A 19,804-nucleotide genomic window follows, 5' to 3' on the forward strand; every position below is an offset into this window, starting at 1 on the left:
TTTTTTAATTTTTTTTTTTTTTTTTTTGTTATAACAAAATTCCTAAACGGGAATATGAAACCTTACAAAAAAAAGTTGTTAAATTTATAGTTTACTAATATCTAGTGACGTCACTTTTCATTACACTAAAAAAAAGGTGACGTTTTTAACATACATACATACCTCGTGACAAATACATAAAGTTCATGCATTGCAATTGGTAAAAATTTGATACTACAATCCGAGAAAAAGAGTTGAAAAAAATGCATGCGATTTTCTCTCGCAGGGTCTTCGTCGTTGGTTCTTCTTCTTCTTCTTCTTCTTCTTCTTCTCTTCTGACCAAACTGGTGAAGAAGCAGCCAAGCCAGAGTCGCCGCCATTTCCTGAGCCATCTTCCTCCTTCTTGCCTCAGCTCATCTTCTTCTTCTTTGATCAATCGTCGCTTTGTTCCTTCTCTATCGCGATCGGAGAAAGTTCATGGCTTCTTCACAAGCACGTTCGGAAACACCAATCTAAAGCTCAAAATCGGGAATGTTTTGGAATCTAGAGTTGGGTTCTTCAGTTCTGAGCTTCCTAGTGTTGGATTCGAGTCTAAGGGTTTTACTGGGTTTCAAAAGCGTGGATGGTATTGTCTCTTTTTCGTCTCCCTTTTGTGATTTTGAATGGGTTTCATAGTTAAAGTTCAAACCTTTCTATTGAAAAGTTCTGAAATTTCTGAGTTCCCTTGCTCTATGATCCTCATGCTTTACACTGTAGCTATATTTGCTTCTCGTTAGCTACGTAATCTACTTTTTTCTGAGATAAACTTCTCTTGTGGATGAAATTTCTGGTTTTGATTTAGGGTTTAGACAGAGCTTAATTGGTAAATCATCGACCTTTTTTACACAACTCTCATTAGCTTTTCTGGTAAAAATGTGTTTTGGCTCTTCCTAGACAAGGACATGAATGAGAATTTAGATGAGAAGATGAGAAATTAGTAGGCTTTATTTGCTTTTTCCCATTTCTGTCTAGTTCTTGATTTGGTCAGCTTAACGCTCATTTGATGTCAGGTCGATACTGTTCAGACCTTCTCCTTTAAGAAACTGTTCTCCATATATAGAAATAACATCACAAATCTTAAAATTCTTCGCCTGCTCCATCTGATGTTGGTTTTGTGGATACTAAACAATTCAAATATGGCAGGAAGTCTTGGTTTAATGGAGCTAATGGTGTAGTTTTTGGGTTGATCATAGCGAATGCTGCTGTATTTACAATGTGGTGGGTTTCAGGCGAGGACAGAGAGTGGATGGCTAAAAATTTTGTGGTCTAACCTCATAACTCTGAACTTTTTTTTCTTCTCTTGGATTTGGTCGATCTTTGGTATCATTAACCTTGATATTTGGGCAGCTATCGACGTACAGTTTTGCGTCTGGACGTATACACACGCTCATAACTTCGGGCTTTAGTCATATTGGAACCAGTCATATCATCTTCAACATGATTGGAATCTACTACTTCGGAACCAGAGTATCGACTCTTTTCTTTTATAGTAAATAAGATGGGAAATGCATTCATTTGTTTCCTTTAAACTGGCCACTTACATTTGACTGGAGGACATATTCACAATACTTATTCCTCTCATGTAACTTTAGGAAGAAACGTCCGATCTTTAGACAGATATTGAGTTGGTTCTTTTTGGAAGATTTGCTACCTATGTATCTTTATCTCTTAAACCCATTGTTCTTAGATTGCAAGAACCTTGGGGCCGTTCTACCTTTTGAAGCTGTACTTTGCTGGAGCACTTGGTGGCTCCATTTTCTTCTTGACACCGCATGCTATCTTGGCTACACTCAAGGTATATAAAGAGGACCAGCATAGTTTCCTTAATTTCAAATCATGCTAGGTTCACAGATTAGTAGTTTTTCCATTGATCCTTTTTCCAGTTCATTTGAAGTACACGTTATATGCGATACACGGAGTTATGAGGTTTAGACAAAATACCTTACCTCCGACATTGGTTGGTCAATCATGCAGGGTGAAGGAGTTGTCATTGAGGATCAATCAAACCTCCCCATTTCGCAGCTGGTATGTTTTTTACTCATCTAGTTAAACGACTTCATCTGAGCATGAACAGACTGGAATCTTCAGTTGATATATAGAGAGTGAGACAAATGTCGGTGAGGTAAACTCTTTCGTATTTGGTACAGGGTGCTGAAGGACCTGTGTATGCCATCACGCTGCTCGATATGTTTCTCTACCCAAAAGTTACTACATACTTTGGGTTGATGCTCCGAGCGCCTGTAATGACTGTAAGTACTCTCTTCATACTAGTCATAATGAGTGAAACTCTTCTGAATCAACTAAAAGATTCTCACTCTTTAATCTTCAGGGAATTTTACACTTAGGACTCAACATGTTACCGATTCTGGAGGTGTGTATTATATTATACTATTATCTCATGAGAATCTAATGCACATTTGCTTTGAAATAATATGACTATCTCTTAACCAGACCAACTTTTCGGGAATGCAGGGGGAAATTAACAGTATGGCATCAAGCTCGGGTCAGATGGGAGGAGTTGTGGTTGCAGCGATGGCGTGGGCAAGGATAAGGAAAGGCCGATTCTGATACTGACTGGTCATTTACTTTCTCCATTGAACCAATTACCTCATCATCATACTAGTTATGTTAAGACTAGCTAGTTATGTTAAATTTTGTTTAGTACTCATTTTTATCGTTTGGTGTGTGAGTGGTAGACTTTTGGAGTGTGTTGGTGTGTTAATTGAAAACCAAGAGATCAGTTTGATGGGTTTGGTAACTTTGGTTCCAACGTAAGCTACTTTTATTTCTTCTCGTCAATAATTGGAACTTTATAATTGAACATTGTAGATTATCTCAAGGTTATTGTCTTGACATTTATTTCAAGTCTAATCACCAAAGATATTGTATTCATTTGACGTCAATCACAAAGATTACACAGAACAAAACAATGAATTCTTTATTCCTTTAAAACTGACACACCTAAAGCCTTTTTAAAAAAGGAAACCATTTGATGATTATAGCATTTGATAATTTCTATTGGACACACAGACAGACTTGATGGCAACAAAAATTACTCATTGGTTAATTTTGCTGTTGTTGTTGACATCTTACTCGTTAGATTTAATGGCTTCGTTTAACAGATATAATAAAAAGTTGCAACATTAAAAAAAAAAAAAAAAGAAAAGGTAAAGAAGCTACGTTTATCACACGATTCAGTCCATTATAAATTACTATTCAGTAACGTCGATTTAATTTCGGTAAAGATTCCTTTTTTATTTTTAATCTTCATCTTTTGCGGTTACCATTGTTAGAAAAACCTAAAAGCAAAAGGAAGCACCTACCTTTGTAAAAATCTTCTGTATCGGCCATTAGCATTAAAGAATCATTTTGTGATTTTTGGATTTCCTCTTTGTCTTTCAATTTTATAAAATCTCCTTTCTTTTTTTTTTTCCAAAAAACCCTTAATTTTCCCGCACTTTCTCAACGCAACGCAACGCAAAGGAAGGATCTTTCTTGCAAGAAAATGAGGTGGGAGAGGGTCAGACAAGTGGGTCTCGGTGCCGGGCCCGGGAAGAGATGGGGGCACACTTGTAACGCCGTTAAAGGAGGTAGATTTCTCTACGTATTCGGTGGTTTTGGTCGAGATGGTTGCTTAACCAATCAAGTTCATGTCTTCGACGCTGGTTAGTAGCGCTAGCTCCCTCAAAAAAAAAGTCGGCTTTTTTCAAAAAAAGTCTCAACCTTTTGATTGATCTCTGTAGCCATGATTTTGTTCGATTTGTAGAGTTTGTCTCATTCGTGCGGTAGACCCCATTATCCTATTTTGTTTTCAAATCTTGATCTTTGTTCTTTAGTGCATCTCTACTGTTTCTTTCCTTGTCATACTGTACTTGAAGATTTGTTTTTTTTTTTTCGTTTGTTGGGAATGACTGTTTTGTGGTTACTTTACTTGTAGTCCTGTTTTCAAAATCTTCATTGTTCTCATTAGTGGCAATTTTGTTGCAGAAACGCAGATTTGGACTCAGCCTGTAATCAGTGGCGTACCACCTTGCCCGAGGGACAGTCACAGCTGTACTACAGTCGGGGATAACCTTTTTGTGTTTGGTGGTACTGATGGGACCAAGTACCTCAAGGATCTGCACATTCTAGATACTTGTAAGCTCTTCCATCTTTGTCTAGATAGATCAAGAAATTGCTTGTTTGTCTAACTGTTCCTGGTTTGAGGATTTTGAGTTTTTGTGTGTGTGTGTGTGTGGTAGCTTCACATACTTGGATATGCCCGGATATTAGAGGCGAAGAACCTGGAGCAAGAGAGGCTCATAGTGCGGCGCTAATTGACAAACGTCTTTTCATATTTGGTGGCTGTGGGAAATCTCCCGATTCTGATGATGAAGTTTTCTATAATGACCTTTATATACTTAACACAGGTATACGGCTCAGGCTACTTTTTAACTTCCATGTTAGTCCTATTCATATAGCATTTATGATTTAACTGATATGGAATTTGAGAATGAGCCTTTGTGTGAGCATTGACATACAGATTGGATGTTGGTTTCTGTTAGCCACAATGTGCATTACTCTTATCTGTTTTTTTTGGATTAGAAAAAGTTGTTGTCAATTCCATGAAGGTATGCATGTAACTGAACCGGCTTTAATCTTGTTAGAAACTTTTGTGTGGAAACGTGCTATAACAAACGGGAAACCCCCCTCTGCACGAGATAGCCACACTTGCTCAACGTGGAAGAACAAAATCATCGTAGTCGGGGGTGAAGATTTGGATGACTATTATCTCTCCGATGTTCATGTCCTTGATACAGGTAGATAAAGCATTCTTTACGTGTTGTGTGTATGTATGTCTTCTGATATACTGGCTCTGTATTTGCAGATAAATTTGTATGGAAGGAATTGAATACTTCAGGACAGTTGTTAACACCTCGAGCCGGTCATGTAACTGTTGCACTTGAGAGGAACTTATTTGTTTTTGGAGGGTTTACGGATTCACAGAATCTTTACGATGATCTACATGTCCTTGATTTGGGTATGTAACCACGACCTTCATTAATGACAAGCCTTTAATTCTCATTAGTCTCTGTTATCATAATGACATGCCGTTGGTTTTTCTTTGAAGAAACGGGTGTATGGTCCAAGGTAGTTGCCATGGAAGAAGGGCCATCTGCTAGATTCTCTTGTGCAGCGGTTTGTTTAGATCCTTATAAACCTGGTTCGTTTTTCTTTCTTGGTGGATGCAATAAGAATCTTGAGGCGTTGGATGACATTTACTATTTACACACAGGTTTGTTACGGCCTTTCAGTTTTACTCCGATCCTTTGGTATCTGTAGCTAATATTCTGTAGTGGTTACATCAAATTTGCTAATTATTCTCCTAATCTTCTTTGCTTATGGGTTAGTAGAAGGTGGATACGATGCCCGGTTTGATCAAAATCTAGGGAGTTTGTCTCTTAGGAAACAAATGAAGCTAAAATGCCAAGGGCAGAAATTAGCTGTGACCAGAGCCAACACTGACCAAGGTGTGCTAACACGAACTCCTCCGCTAAAAATATTAGATTGAGAACATAAAATGTAGCATTTATTCTAATATGGTTTTATTGTAGGAAGAGAGATTGTCCCTTTGAACATTGGCTCGATTGGCCAAAGAAAAACAATGTTTCAAGCCAGGGTTACAGAAAATAGCCCTCATGGTTACACTATAGAAACAATTATTGATGGAAAGGTTCTTCGTGGTGTTTTGATTTCAAACAAACACAGCTCTGTTCAAATGGCAGATCCTAGCTTTAGTAACAGGCAAGTGTTAGTTATTATTCTCAGGTTATATTATCTCTTTTGGCCCATTACCTCACAAACATGGTTGATTTGTGGTTGTTAACAGTAAAAGGCCTGCTACATCTTATGGAGATTTTGATCATAGAGCAAAGATACTAAGAACTTTGGGCAAGGATTCAGCTGGTAGTAGCCAACAAGCTGATCCTTCTGATGATGCTAACAAGAAGGTTGCAGATTCAAATGATACGGACACACCCATGATTGACACTATCCATGCTAATGTAAACATGGCGGGACCACAGGAGGCAGGAACCGCTACTGTTAACTCTGATGTCAAAGATCAAGATGCTTCTCAACTCGATACGGTGTGACATTCATTATCCACAATAGCTTCAGCTATTTGGAATGATGCTGTTTCTTATCAGACGTTATATACTGAATACTTTTGCAGGGGATTGTGAACACGGAACCATTGCCAGATACTCATGATCAGGCGAATGTAGAGCCACTGAGAAATGAGATTTCAACAGATGCTGCTAAAGCTGATCCTGGAGGAGCTTCATCGCCACAAAAGCAAGGTGATTCATGAACAAAAATGATTAAGTCTTAACAATTGGGTAATAAGTCTAACTCATTCTTTGGATTGAAACAGATGAGGGAGCAGCTGCTGCAGAAGATGCAAACGCAGGGAAACAACCGCAATCGTGAAAATATAAACAACTGGAAGGATCTTTTTGGGAGGTTGTACAGTAAGTAGTAGCTGAAGATAGAATTTGGTTTAGAAGCAAAGTAGAAGAAAATGAATGATGAGTAGAAGAAGCTAACATTTGATTTGAGGTCTTTTGTTTCTTGTTTTTGTATTTGGAAACTCTGCAATACAAACAGCTTTTCCTCTGGTGATATTTCCTTGTAGTTGGTTTCAATTTGCAAGCAATAGAAATGCCTTGTTTACTTTTTCCTTTTTAAAAAAAAATTCACACATCACACAAAATCACCAGATTTATAATCTGATTTGGACAAAGCAAACACACGCACGTAAACAGAGTAATTACATTTGAAGAAAACTTTACAGGTGGAACTTAGTTTTAAAGGCATTAACTTTGGGCCTTTGGCTTACTAAAACACTTCACAAAATAAACGAGTCTCTGTTTCTCTTTAGCATTAAGTTTTGCTTTATTTGGGGACTATGATGTGCCAATTGAGTAGGACCAAATAATGATTTTTGTTTCTTTTGGTCTCTCTCTCGCATTGTAATTTTAATCTTTCATGCATTTTTTTCACCAACTATAAAGATTACGTTTGACATTGGTCTGTGTAAATGATAGTTTAATGCAAGAACCATGATCAACAATACTGTGGATTACAACTTTAAAAGAGACAAAAATCCGAGTGATTACAAGTTTTTGACAAATCATTAACGGCGTGAAACCATGTGCCTCGATGATTGAGCATTTCTTGATCTTTGACCAACGACCACTTTAACTTTACTTGCATTATGCAAGTATTAAACTTTACATACTGTATAAATTATAATATACGTGTAGCTTTGGAAAACTGTTAAATGTGATACCATGGATACATGATACATCTATACATTAAAAAAGATAAAAGGGATATGTCTATACGTTTGGATCCAACGACAAAGAGTAAATGCTAAAGAAAGTGGAGAGAGAAATACACGAGACATGATTTATTTAAAATTGCTATATTACCAACCCCTAGTTATTTCTCTCATTAATTAATAACCAATTTTGTTGACGTCTGTCTAATATTTACCAAACGTTTTTTTTTATAGATGTTTCTTGTACCATTTCCTTGGGGGAAAATGCAATTTCGGTAAGCATTGTATAGTACGACAATTGGTCAAAATTAAAATATACTAGTATAGTAGTATAATACGAAAATACAACTTAGATATCAGGTATTTAAAAAGTCCAATAATCCTTGTCGGCAAGTCAACTACTAAAAGCATTGTAGTATTCTTTTTGTAAGTACACACACACAACCATTAGTTTCTTTACTTACTATACCTTTAATATCAGCTATTTTATACCTCAATATTGCTTTTAAAAACTTCCATGCAAAAAGAAAGAGTTCCACTATCGCTATGATCAAAAAAATAAACATTGTTGGCAACTTTGAAGCTCGAGACAGACACCTAATCTTTTTGTTCTTTTCGTGGCTCCAAACTAGATTATAACAAATCAAGAACATTCTTATTAAAATATAAATGATGAAACCAATGCTTTTTACTAATTATTTTTGTGCTTTTGATAACCATTATAGTTTATTTTTTAGTACTTGGAGTTGGAGAAATTACTGCTAACTAATTCGTACTAGTCTACTAGGCTCTATATATAGTTGGTTTATGCTGCACCTACGAATACGAAAGTAATTAGTTGAATTGGAGAAAGAAAAGTTAAACATAAAATGTATGTGGTTGTCAATTTTTATGAGTAATGAGTCGAAAATGACAAGAAAAAGAACAACAAGAATAAGGTGATATGAGAAAACTCGGGGAGCTACATCTCGACGTGAGAAGAGATCCACTATAAAGCAAAAAAAGGGAACAACGAAATGACAAGTCTTCGTTTGATATATAAAGAAGCAGAAAATGACTATAGTTTTTTTATGACAGATATATATATAACTTAGTGAAAATGTACTTGGTTATGCTTTTATTTTTTGTTTGTTTTTGGGGTTTCCCTACCTAAGCGGATGGTATTTTACTGTAGAGCCGTGACCTTACCGGCAAATATTAAAGACCAACATTGTGATATATCTCTAACAAGTTTCTTTCACGTACTGTATCTAACTTTGGTATTAAACTACATTTCATTTCAATGGTGGTGAAAGTGCTTTTATCTAGTGTTCACCAAATAGATTGAAAATTTATAGATCGTAAAGCATACATTTTTGTATAGATTTCATGTTGAATTATCTGCCGTAATCTTTATTTTAACACTAGTTTTGTCAGGTGATAAAAAAAAAAAGTCAAGAATTAACGTCTGTTTGTAACATATATTGTCTAGTTCTAACTTGCCGACATTTTTTTTTTCCAATAGGAAAACAAAATAACTCATTGCAAATAAACCTCACCAAGATGACTATAATATATATACTTACGTGAAAATTTGTATTTGGGGTGACAATGAAGCAAAGATTAGTATGATAATTTGTATTTCAAGTTTCAAATCCAGGATCTTTTAGAAACATATATTAATTTGGTGACAGAAAAAAAAAAAAAGAGAGTAGAACTAAAAAAATGAAATCATTCTCTGGATATGTCGATGACCTGACAGAGAGTCACATGTATGTATAGAAGTAAAAACAAGATCCACTCTCTCTCACATGCTTTCGTGAGATGGAGAGCCTCTGTACCTCCACACACAATGTCTCTTTTATTGTTTTTGTTTTAATACTACTATCTGATAAATAAATTAAGATAACTGTTTTTTTTCTTTCTTTCTCTTGGCTTTCTACATTTTATTAAATTAGAAAGAAAAAAAAAGAAAAGAAACCATACAAATTCCAAAAAAATCCCAATATGTGGCTGAATTTGCCGGTTTGTTCTCTCTGAGCAGTTAGCAGGGAGTGAGTGAGTACAAAACAGAGGAACATTTAGTCTCTCTCTCTTGGATCTGTGAAGAGATTCTTTTGTTCCTTTCCTTTCTTTAATCCCTTTTTACTTCTTCTTTCTTTCTCCTTCCTCTTCTTCATTTGGTTGGCGGTTGCTCTGCTTCTGCAACTCTTTTCATTTCACTGGTTCTCTAGATTCACATTCTGTGTTTTAGGACTGTTTTTTTCAGACAAAAGGGTCACACATGTTCTAGTTTGTGTTTTTTTTTTTTTTTTTTTTTTTTTTTTTTTGTTCTTTATCATTTAGTTTATTGAAGATTGGATCTAAATTACCAAAAGGGTTTTTATCTTTTCTCCTTTTCGTTTTGTCTTCAGTGAATCTGGGAATCTTAAGGTTTGTATAAAGGTGGAAACTTTATTTCCTTTTTTTAGATCCGTAGGTTTGCTTGCTGGTAGTGGTGGGACTTTAGATTAGATTTTTAGTTTAGGGGGTGAATTAGCGGTTTTTTGAGCTTTAATTAAGCTGAAGAATTTACAATGGGGAGGGGGTTGTGTGATTTGTGAAATCTTAAACGGGTTTCAAGTTTTTTTTTTTCTTTTTCTACAAAGAGAAAGGCTATGATTTTGGAGTTATATGAATATGGAAGGTGCGTCATTCTCGTTATAGAGTTTTAATGGTGGTTACTGTTTGATGATGGAGATAGATAGAAAAGAAAGACCTTTTTTTTAAAGTGATCTCTTCCATCATATTATTGCAAACACATCATTGAGGCCAAAAAGTTTGGGTTTTTTGGGAATCAATCATCACAGAAGAAAGAAAGCTTTCAAAGCCAAAAAGTAAGAAAAGAAAAGAGAAGTCTTTTTGAATCTTTCTGTATAAAGGTTCCGGCGCCGGAGGATTGGCTGTTTTGTGACTGTATAGAAAAATGGCTGCGAAGCTTCTGCATTCATTGGCAGATGATAGTGCTGCAGATCTGCAGAAGCAAATTGGTTGTATGAATGGGATTTTTCAAATCTTTGATCGTCACCATGTTCTCACTGGCCGGCGAAAAAGCCTTACTTTAGGTAAAATATTTATTTATATTGATTTTTTTGTGATAATTTAAACACTCTCTTCTGATCTCGTGTCTCGTAGTCGTTGACTTGTATGTGGTTACAACATGTGTGTAAATTCTTAATCCATGTCTTTTACTTTTTCTTTTGTATGTTCTTCTCTTTTTTTTTTTTTTTTTTTTTGGCTCTGCATCTGCCAATGTAGTGATTCTTTTATTAACCAGGTCTTGTTACAGTCTCAGAGATCTAAGTTCTGGTTGTTTTTCTTTCTTTCTCAGTTGTGTTGATCTGCCGGATTTTTTGGTTAGATTTAGTTTCCCTTCTGGCCAGTTTTTTCTTGGTAGATTTTGACTTTTATTAACCTTAGGCTCATGAAGTTTCCAACCAAATGTGATAAATTCAAGTTTGACTAACTGGTACGTATAGGTTTTTTTAATTAATGATTTCTATGAATGCATCATCGGGGTGTTCCTTGTTTGAGAGTTTGGATATGATGCTCATGCTTGTTTTTTGTGCTTGTTGCAGGTAGTGGAAATGCTAATAGCATCAACGACGAGAGAGAATCTGTTGATACAATTTATCAGCAAAAAGAAACTGTAAGTTGCTTCTCTTGTCAAACATATATATACACGAGGGTTTCTATAAATAAGATCCTAAGGGTTTTTGCAATTCAGTATCAGGACTCGAACACTGGTGGGAATGTGAAAGAGAAGCAAAGGGTTTCGACAGAATCATCGAGGGTTTCTTTTTCATCTTCATGCTCGTCCTCCCCATCTTCTTCTGAGTTCAACAGAGGAGTTCTACCTGAAGCTTCTTCTGCCTATGACCGAGCCAATTTTCCAGAATCTCCTACAAGTGATCCTGAGATGACTGAAGGTAATGGGTTTTCACATCTGGGACTTGACCTTAGAGATGTTGTGAGAGACTCAATGTACAGAGAAGCCAGAGGGCTTTTGATTAAGACTCCAATGACAAGAGAAGAAGTAGTTAGACACAGTAGACGAGAGGATTCCCCAAGGCCTTATGGTTTGAAGCAATCAACTCCCGCGGATCTCAATGAGTCCTTCAGAGTTCTAGCAAAACTTAGAGAAACATCTCAACATTATAACGAGACTGGTAAGAAAGATGCACCTCGCTACTCAGTTGATTCTCATGATACGCTGAAATCCAGACAGAAGCTAAAAGAGTTGCCTAGGCTTTCACTGGATAGTAGAGAACAAGTGATGCAAAACTCTGGTGTTGATCCTAGATCAAGTAAGCTTTCTGAAAGTTTCAGTGAAAGCTGTTCAAGCAGCAGCAAGAAACGGCCTCCCAGTGTTGTTGCAAAGCTCATGGGATTGGAGACATTGCCAGGATCTCCATTGGGTAGAGACATTCATCAGTTTGGTTTGAACAAAACCAGCACCTCTGATCAAAACGACGATCCATTTTCAAGATCATTGAGGGAGAAAAATCTGAACCGTGCTATCCGTTTTTCTCCTAGCTCACCAAGAAGCTTGGGGAAGGACCCGGCTTCTCCAAGATGGAGAAACTCTGATTTTGTTATGAAACCTCTATCAAATACAAGATTCCCCATTGAACCAGCTCCATGGAAACAAGCTGATAGAAACCGAGTTTTGCAAAAGCAAGCTAGCATGCCTGTGAAAGCAAAGCCGTATGAGGCACCTAATTTTTCTCCTACAGTGTACAGTGAAATGGAGCGTAGATTGAATGAGCTTGAGTTCAAACATTCGGGAAAAGATCTGCGAGCTCTTAAACAAATATTAGAGTCTATGCAGTCAAAGGGTTTCCTGGATACTGAGAAACAACTACAATCCTCAAACGTTGCAGCTCAAAAGGATTATGAAAGAGAAAGTTCTGCAACTTCCAACCATGCAATGCCATCCATAACGAGAGTCCAGTCTTCTTCATCTTCAGCTAACCAGGTATATCAATCCCCGATTGTGATTATGAAACCTGCCAAGCTTGTTGAAAAGGCTGGTATTCCTGCGTCATCCCTTATTCCCATTCACAGCCTATCTGTCCTCAATAAGATCCGTAGAGAAAAACCTGGTGATAAAGAAACTTCAGCAAGTAATAAACGGGTGACAAAAGATCGTAGTCCTGTAAACCGAAGAGGTGATACCTTTACCAGTTCTTTCGATAAGAAATCTGACAGCAGAAGTGTGCGGTCTACTTCAAAAAGGCCTCAGCAGGTTTCCAAAGAAAGTACTTCAAAGAGTTCAGGATCTGTAAGTCCAAGATTACAGCAGAAGAAGCTTGAGTATGATAAACGTTCACGGCCACCAACCCCTCCTGATTCTAGCAAATCGAGGAAACCGTCAAACCAACAACTTGTGGAATCTACTTCTCCTGGTGGCAAACGTAGACCCAAGGCTCGGAAGAGTTTGCAGCAAAATGATGACCAAAGTCAAGCAAGCAATGAATCTAGGACGTCAAGTAATGATGTTTGTACTCAATCCGAAACAGAAGCCTCTTCTTGTGTAGATAAAGCTACTGAAGCCGATGGTGGTAAAAGTCCATCTGTAATCGAGGCAGCCAAAGCTGTAGTCTCGAACTTAATGCAGAATGTGAGTTCTGACTCTCATTTGTATTTCTAACTTCTAGGTGTCAAAAGTTTGTCACTTAGTTCTCACAAGTTTTGTTTTGCGTTTGCAGAAATCTAGTCCAAGGTTTAGTGAGGATGGATTGTCAGCGAAGCTTTCAGTAGTTGCTTTGGAACATCCAAGTCCTATTTCTGTTCTCGACGCTTCAACGTACAGAGAGATTGAACCATCACCCGTGAAGACACAAGGTAACAAAAGATTCTATCTCTAGTGTCTGCGTGGTCATCAACCTCTGAGAATATTGGCATGGATAAGAAACTTGCAAACATCAGTGTCACTTTAAGATTCTATGACCAGGGTTAACTACATATGTCTGTAGCTTGTTTAGTGTGGTAAAGTTTTGACCCAGAACTGATCATGTGATAGGTAACGTAGCGGATGACTTTGGTGATGAACATTGTGAGGACCAGTGGAATCCAGCTTACAGTTTCTCAGAAACCACATCAAGCTTTTCGCCAGAGATAAACCGTAAGAAGCTTCAGAATGTTGAACACTTGGTTCAAAAGCTCAGACGACTGAACTCTAACCATGATGAAGCCAGCCAAGATTATATTGCATCGCTCTGTGAGAACCCGGATCCTACCACTGATCATAGATACATCTCTGAGATTCTATTAGCCTCGGGTCTTCTCCTCAGAGACCTTGGCTCAGGATTGACAACGTTTCAACTACACCCTTCTGGCCACCCAATCAATCCTGAGCTGTTCTTTGTTCTTGAGCAGACAAAGGGAAGCAGCACTATGCATTTACACAAAGAGGAAAGTAAGGTTCTGAAAAATGAGAAGCTCAACCGCAAACTTGTGTTTGACACCGTTAATGAGATTCTGGTGGAGAAACTAGCTTCAGTTGAAGCCACAACGAATCCATTGATGAAGTCATCTGCTAAGATGACTAAGAAAGCCGTGAGTGCGCAACAATTACTGAAAGAACTGTGTTCAGCGGTAGAAACACTGCAAAAGCAAGCCACAAAGAGATCAGAAAGCTTCTTATTGGAGGAAGAAGATGACTTCTTGAAAAATATACTTGCTGAAGATGTGACGATTCGATCTGGGAACTGGGCAGACTTCAGTGGAGAAATCTCAGGATTGGTGCTGGATGTGGAGAGGCTTCTCTTCAAGGATCTGGTTAGTGAAGTCGTACATGCAGAGACTAGCCGTCTGCAAGCAAAGTCAGGAAGGCGAAGAACTCTTTTTGCAGACCAATAGCAAAGTCTGTTGAAGAAGATTATATATAAACAAAAGTGGTTTCTCTTCTTTCTCTAACTCTTTAACTGTGTTCTACGTTTCACTCTGGTCTTTTTTTTTGTCTTGTTGATTCATTTGCTTGTATTTGGGTCTTTGTATTCTACAGCAGGATAAAAATCATATGGTGTGTTATGTAATTACTGAAGTTCTTCTTGAGATGGTTACCTGAAAAGATACTGTGAATCGGTATAGAATTCCTATAGAAGAAAGAGATCTAACGGGAAATTCTCTGATATATCTATTCTTTTCTTTTGGGGTCTCTGTACTCTCATTTTGAGATTATTTTATGCAACTTTTTGTATTTCAGTAGATTACTTATTGAAACAACCACCAAACAAGCTTGAGGCATTACATTTATTAAAAGACAAACAACAGTACAGAGGAACTAAAACATAAGTAATGTTCTGGTTTTCGAAACAAAGGTATGGAGAAGAACAACAACAGATGGGGACGAGAATGAAACTAGCACACTAGATGCATTAGGTAGGCACCTACAGTGTTTTAGCAGAACAAGTTCTTAGCCTTGTGGATGAAAACATATACGATGTAGAACCAAGCTCGGCTCCAAGGAGAATCAAAAGAGAGTGAAGCGAGTATCCCAAGAAGTATTGTCACATAGGCTGCAGCAAAACTCCAATAGAAAGACACCATGTCGATTAAAGATTCATCAGCTTCCACTTCATTATCTGGTTCTTGTAAGTTATCATTGTTGCAGCTTGTGTTGGTTGGTTGACCACAGAGAAGAGGATTACCTACGTAGCTTTGTGTATCGAAGGTGTTAAACTGTCTTTCATGTGGAATGGCTCCTGACAAGTTGTTGTATGAAACCTTGAACACGGCGAGGTTGCTCAAATCTGTAAGTTGTGGTGGGATCCGGCCATGTAATCTGTTGAAGGAGAGATCAAGGCTTTCCACATTCTTGAGACCTGAAAAGGTATTAGGTATCACTCCTGACAAGTTGTTGTGAGAAAGATTGAGAGATTGTAGCTCCATAAGACCTCCAAGCTCAAATGGGATCTCACCACTCAGCTCATTTACTGAGAGATCAAGTCCAAACAATAATTTGAGATTTCCACCCATGTAGGCGTCATATCGATACTTTGTTGCAAACTCAATTTTAGTTTGGGAGCCTTCTTTGTAGTTCGTACCAAACCGTTCAAACATGAGCAGCGACACATAATAAAAATCAACATGTAAGGAATCAACAGACGAGGAAGACAGATCGGAGTCATAGTCGTATGATGTATCCTCTTTCCCCAAACCAAAGGATGTATTGCTAAGGCAAGAAGGTATGGATCCACTTAGTCTGTTATTGGCAAGATCCAAAATTTAAAGGTTGCTTAGGCCACACAACTGAGGGGGGATGCGGCCAGTTAAATAATTCCCACGTAGAAGCAGAATACTGATGTTTTGGGTGTTGACAAACTCTGGAATATTTCCAGACAATCTGTTATTTCTAAGATCAAGTATTTTGACATTTGCTAGCAATGTGTCTGGAATAACCCCTGAAAAATTATTGTCTTGCAGGAGTAACACTAGCCCGTGCCCATCTGAGGAATTGACGTGTGGAGGTATGCCCCCAGATAAACTGTTTGCAGAGAGGTCCAGTAGCTCTAGTTCAGATATTCTGAACAACGAAACAGGTATTTCACCTTCCAACGAGTTGTTTGAAATTATTAGTGCAGATAAGCGTGAAAGCTCGCCAATCCAACTTGGAATAACACCTGTGAGATTGTTGTTCGAAATGTCAAGCATATACAATGACGTCAAGCTCCGCAAACGTTCTCCAATTTTACCTGTGAACATATTGTTATCCATAGACAACATCCATATATCACTAAAGTTTGCTGATTCCGGAAAAATCTCTCCACTTAGTTTGTTATGTGACAACTTCAAGTACTGTAAGGAATAACAACCTTGGACAAAACTTCTCGGTAGCTTCCCGTAGAAACTGTTGTGAGATATATCCAGATACTCGATATTTTTCATGTTACCTAGAGAAGATGGCAGATTTCCTTGAAAACCATTCACTGCTAGATTCATATACTGTAAATGAGGAAGTATCCACCCAAAGTTCTCAGGAAAGAGATGGCTGAATTTATTAACTGACAAATTCAGAGAAAGTAGGTTATGAGCAGATATCGGTAGCCGAAAGAGAATTATTCTGTAGAAGCAAATCCACGAGTTTTGTATTGTTAGCCAACACCCAAGAAGGAAATTTCCCAGAAATAATGTTGTCAGAGAGATCAAGATGACGCAAATCCTTTTGGTGTAGGAGAAAAGGAGGAACCTTCTCCAAGTTACAAGAAGTTAGTGCAATAACTCTCAACTGAAACTTTGGTTTCAAGTAACTTTCCGACACTAGTTGAAATGTGTTAGATTTTGAGCCAAGTTTCAACACCTTAAGCTTTGAGAGGTTGGCGAGCCAACCAAGTGAGAATAACCCTTCGAAGTTGTTATCAAACAATGATAAGTACTCCAGGGATTTGAGGTTACCGACAAGAGATGGTACCTTCCCAGTTAATTGGTTTGATGAGAGATCAAGAACTCGAAGTCCAGTCAAGCTAGTTAAACATGAGGGGAACTGACCTACAAGTTTGTTTTGACTGAGATCGAGCTCTTGTATATTCTTCAGTTTGCAAATTCCTACAATACATATAAATCAAAAGCAAAAAAAAAAATTGTCACTTATTTAAACGTGAACTTTGACTACAAGTCTCCAACAAAGCAGTGAAATATTTTGAGAAAACTTGCCTTGCAGTTCCATTGAACCAGAAAATTCATTGCCGCTTAGATCCAGAGCTTTCAGCTTGCTCATCCGGGCATGTAACTCTGCCACATGAAAAAAAAACCCAAAAAAAAAAAAGGTCAGGACCTTGAAAATATGATTTCAGGGATAGTCCAGACTAATTCAGCAGTCTTGTATTGTTAAAACGACTAAAAATGAATAGAAAAAATAAAGGCATCTGTGGACAGCTACCTTGTACTGGTATGGAGCCATTAAATCTGTTTCCACTCAGGTCCAACAGTTCCAAATTTATCAAATCTCTAAGTTCTGGGAGGGACACCAACAAATATTAAGAATGATGATTTAATCTGAATATAAGACCTATATATTAACACTAATTATAAACTAAATAAAAAGATGCATTGTAAATCAATTCATGCTAGTTTTTTTTAAAAACGAAGAAACATACCTTTAACAGGAAAAGAACCACTCATATTGTTGGACTTAAGAAACAGAGTTGTGAGTGATGTGGCGGCATTAAGAAAGGGGAATATGCTGTTGTTGAAATTAAAAAAAAGAAAGATCCAGAATCTCCAGGTTTCTTAATCTCTTTAGACTTTTATAACCTGCAAAATAAAAATCTTGTTAACAAAGTACTGTAATCATTCAATAGGTTCAACCGTTTAATTATGATTTTACTCTTCTCTATATGCAAATGAAGATTATGAAACATGAGTGACAGTTTTATGTAATTTTGTGCTCTACATGGCATAGACATCAGCGAGTTAGTTAATTAATACCGAGCTATGTAACTTTTTAATGCATGGAAAAAGTCTAAGTAAGTACCATCATTTTAAACGTTATCAGCATTCAAAAATCAAGCTCATCTAGAATTCAAACTTATCGATGCAGGGAAATATGCTTCTAAATAGAGACCACAAGAGGTTAAAAAAAGAGAGAGAAGAAGAAAAAAAAAAAGGATGTACCTTCCACATCATCAAAGAAGCCACTGAGTCCGAACCCTGAGTCAGATAACAGCAGGCTTCGAACTTCTAGTTCAAAGGGATGCAGCAGAGAAAGGTTTAGGAGAGAACTCGGTTTGCAATACGAGAAATCGATGAAAAGTTTAGTCACCCGTCCGCTTGTACTATTGCATTCCAAGCCTTCCCAAAAACAGCAATCGTCCTCTTTGTCATTAGTCCAAGTAGTGAGAACAAAGTCCGATACCTCTTCTTCAGAAACCGAGACTATGTATTTCTTGATATCCATTAATGCCGTCCTATCTTTCTCATTACAGCTTTTGCATCCGTGTAGCTGCCCCAACACTAGCATCAACCATATCAAGTATTGGCCCAACAACACCTTCCCTTCCATTGCAAATGTGATTATAAAAAAAAAAAAAAATTAGAAAGCCAGTGAAAGAAAACTCAAATGCAATGTGGGACTGTGAGTTCTATACAAGTACCTCCACGTACGTTATATATAGGAATTTCAAATTTCCGTTTAAAACACCATTTTTTAACAATAAATAGTTGTGTACATGTTTAAAAAGTTGAAAATATATGCAATCAATGAAAAACACCTAAACTCATATATGCATGCATGTAACATGTGTAGTAGCATTACTCACGCTGCGCGAGTGATCATTGTCTTTACTTTGACTCGCGTATGATAATAAGAGTCGTTTAGCGTGTGTCCAAGTGTGTGTCGTTTTCAGCAGCGCCTATATCCATGGTGAAACCCAGTTATATGTGCCATGATTGAGCAAGCCTGGTTCTCAGTAAGTGCAAAGATATTAGAATCCATGATCCACAACAACTTAACAAAAATACTTGATAATTTAGGATCCAAATGGTAAAACACTATCCATGTTTTGGTTGGAAAAAGGAATACTTGTATAAACATATATACAGTACACAGAAGATTGAGTCCACATAAATTTTATTGCAAAGGGCCCAAGATAATATTGAATCTTTGTTCTCATGTGATACGTTGNTAGAAAGCCAGTGAAAGAAAACTCAAATGCAATGTGGGACTGTGAGTTCTATACAAGTACCTCCACGTACGTTATATATAGGAATTTCAAATTTCCGTTTAAAACACCATTTTTTAACAATAAATAGTTGTGTACATGTTTAAAAAGTTGAAAATATATGCAATCAATGAAAAACACCTAAACTCATATATGCATGCATGTAACATGTGTAGTAGCATTACTCACGCTGCGCGAGTGATCATTGTCTTTACTTTGACTCGCGTATGATAATAAGAGTCGTTTAGCGTGTGTCCAAGTGTGTGTCGTTTTCAGCAGCGCCTATATCCATGGTGAAACCCAATTATATGTGCCATGATTGAGCAAGCCTGGTTCTCAGTAAGTGCAAAGATATTAGAATCCATGATCCACAACAACTTAACAAAAATACTTGATAATTTAGGATCCAAATGGTAAAACACTATCCATGTTTTGGTTGGAAAAAGGAATACTTGTATAAACATATATACAGTACACAGAAGATTGAGTCCACATAAATTTTATTGCAAAGGGCCCAAGATAATATTGAATCTTTGTTCTCATGTGATACGTTGCTTATCATTACACAACCATATGGCCTTGTCGGCAGACAAGTACTCGAGGGTCATTTTCATCCTTTGAAGAGAAGATGGAAAAATTATACGAGAAGAATCTTTTTGGTCAGCATTCAGCAACATGCATGGAAATATCCAAAAATCATGATCCCTGTATGAATCAGATGATTTTTTTTTAGTACACGCATGATTTTTATTTGCACATCGTTCACATAGTGTGAATATAA

General features: G+C 37.2%; 3 protein-coding genes and 1 pseudogene across 7 annotated transcripts; 3 read left to right on the forward strand and 1 right to left on the reverse strand.

Annotated features, from left to right (window-relative positions):
- On the forward strand, positions 243-2,586 carry LOC104702122 (rhomboid-like protein 17, chloroplastic). 5 transcript variants are annotated; one of them, XM_010417944.1, is made up of 8 exons: positions 243-604; positions 1,162-1,267; positions 1,366-1,485; positions 1,706-1,813; positions 1,993-2,043; positions 2,166-2,267; positions 2,348-2,389; positions 2,491-2,586. In XM_010417944.1, exons 1-8 carry the CDS (start codon positions 243-245, stop codon positions 2,584-2,586), a joined length of 987 nt encoding a protein of 328 aa, XP_010416246.1. The 5 variants fall into 5 exon arrangements, with proteins under 5 accessions (XP_010416246.1, XP_010416247.1, XP_010416248.1 ...); XM_010417945.1 differs by having other exon boundaries at positions 2,166-2,258; XM_010417946.1 differs by having other exon boundaries at positions 1,162-1,222.
- Positions 3,453-6,725, forward strand: LOC104702124 (tip elongation aberrant protein 1-like). The gene is made up of 11 exons (XM_019228165.1): positions 3,453-3,683; positions 4,006-4,155; positions 4,260-4,427; positions 4,665-4,817; positions 4,886-5,038; positions 5,129-5,293; positions 5,412-5,528; positions 5,613-5,808; positions 5,888-6,146; positions 6,233-6,359; positions 6,434-6,725. The coding sequence occupies exons 1-11, from the start codon at positions 3,524-3,526 to the stop codon at positions 6,487-6,489; spliced, it is 1,704 nt and encodes a 567-aa protein (XP_019083710.1). The 5' UTR covers positions 3,453-3,523; the 3' UTR covers positions 6,490-6,725.
- Positions 9,245-14,516, forward strand: LOC104702136 (protein LONGIFOLIA 1-like). Its single transcript, XM_010417963.1, has 5 exons — positions 9,245-10,425; positions 10,939-11,009; positions 11,088-12,983; positions 13,072-13,207; positions 13,386-14,516. The coding sequence occupies exons 1-5, from the start codon at positions 10,287-10,289 to the stop codon at positions 14,222-14,224; spliced, it is 3,081 nt and encodes a 1,026-aa protein (XP_010416265.1). The 5' UTR covers positions 9,245-10,286; the 3' UTR covers positions 14,225-14,516.
- On the reverse strand, positions 14,307-18,652 carry LOC104704868 (annotated as a pseudogene).

The sequence above is a fragment of the Camelina sativa genome, chromosome 7 (genome assembly GCF_000633955.1).
Source record: "Camelina sativa cultivar DH55 chromosome 7, Cs, whole genome shotgun sequence".
Lineage (NCBI taxonomy): Eukaryota > Viridiplantae > Streptophyta > Magnoliopsida > Brassicales > Brassicaceae > Camelina > Camelina sativa.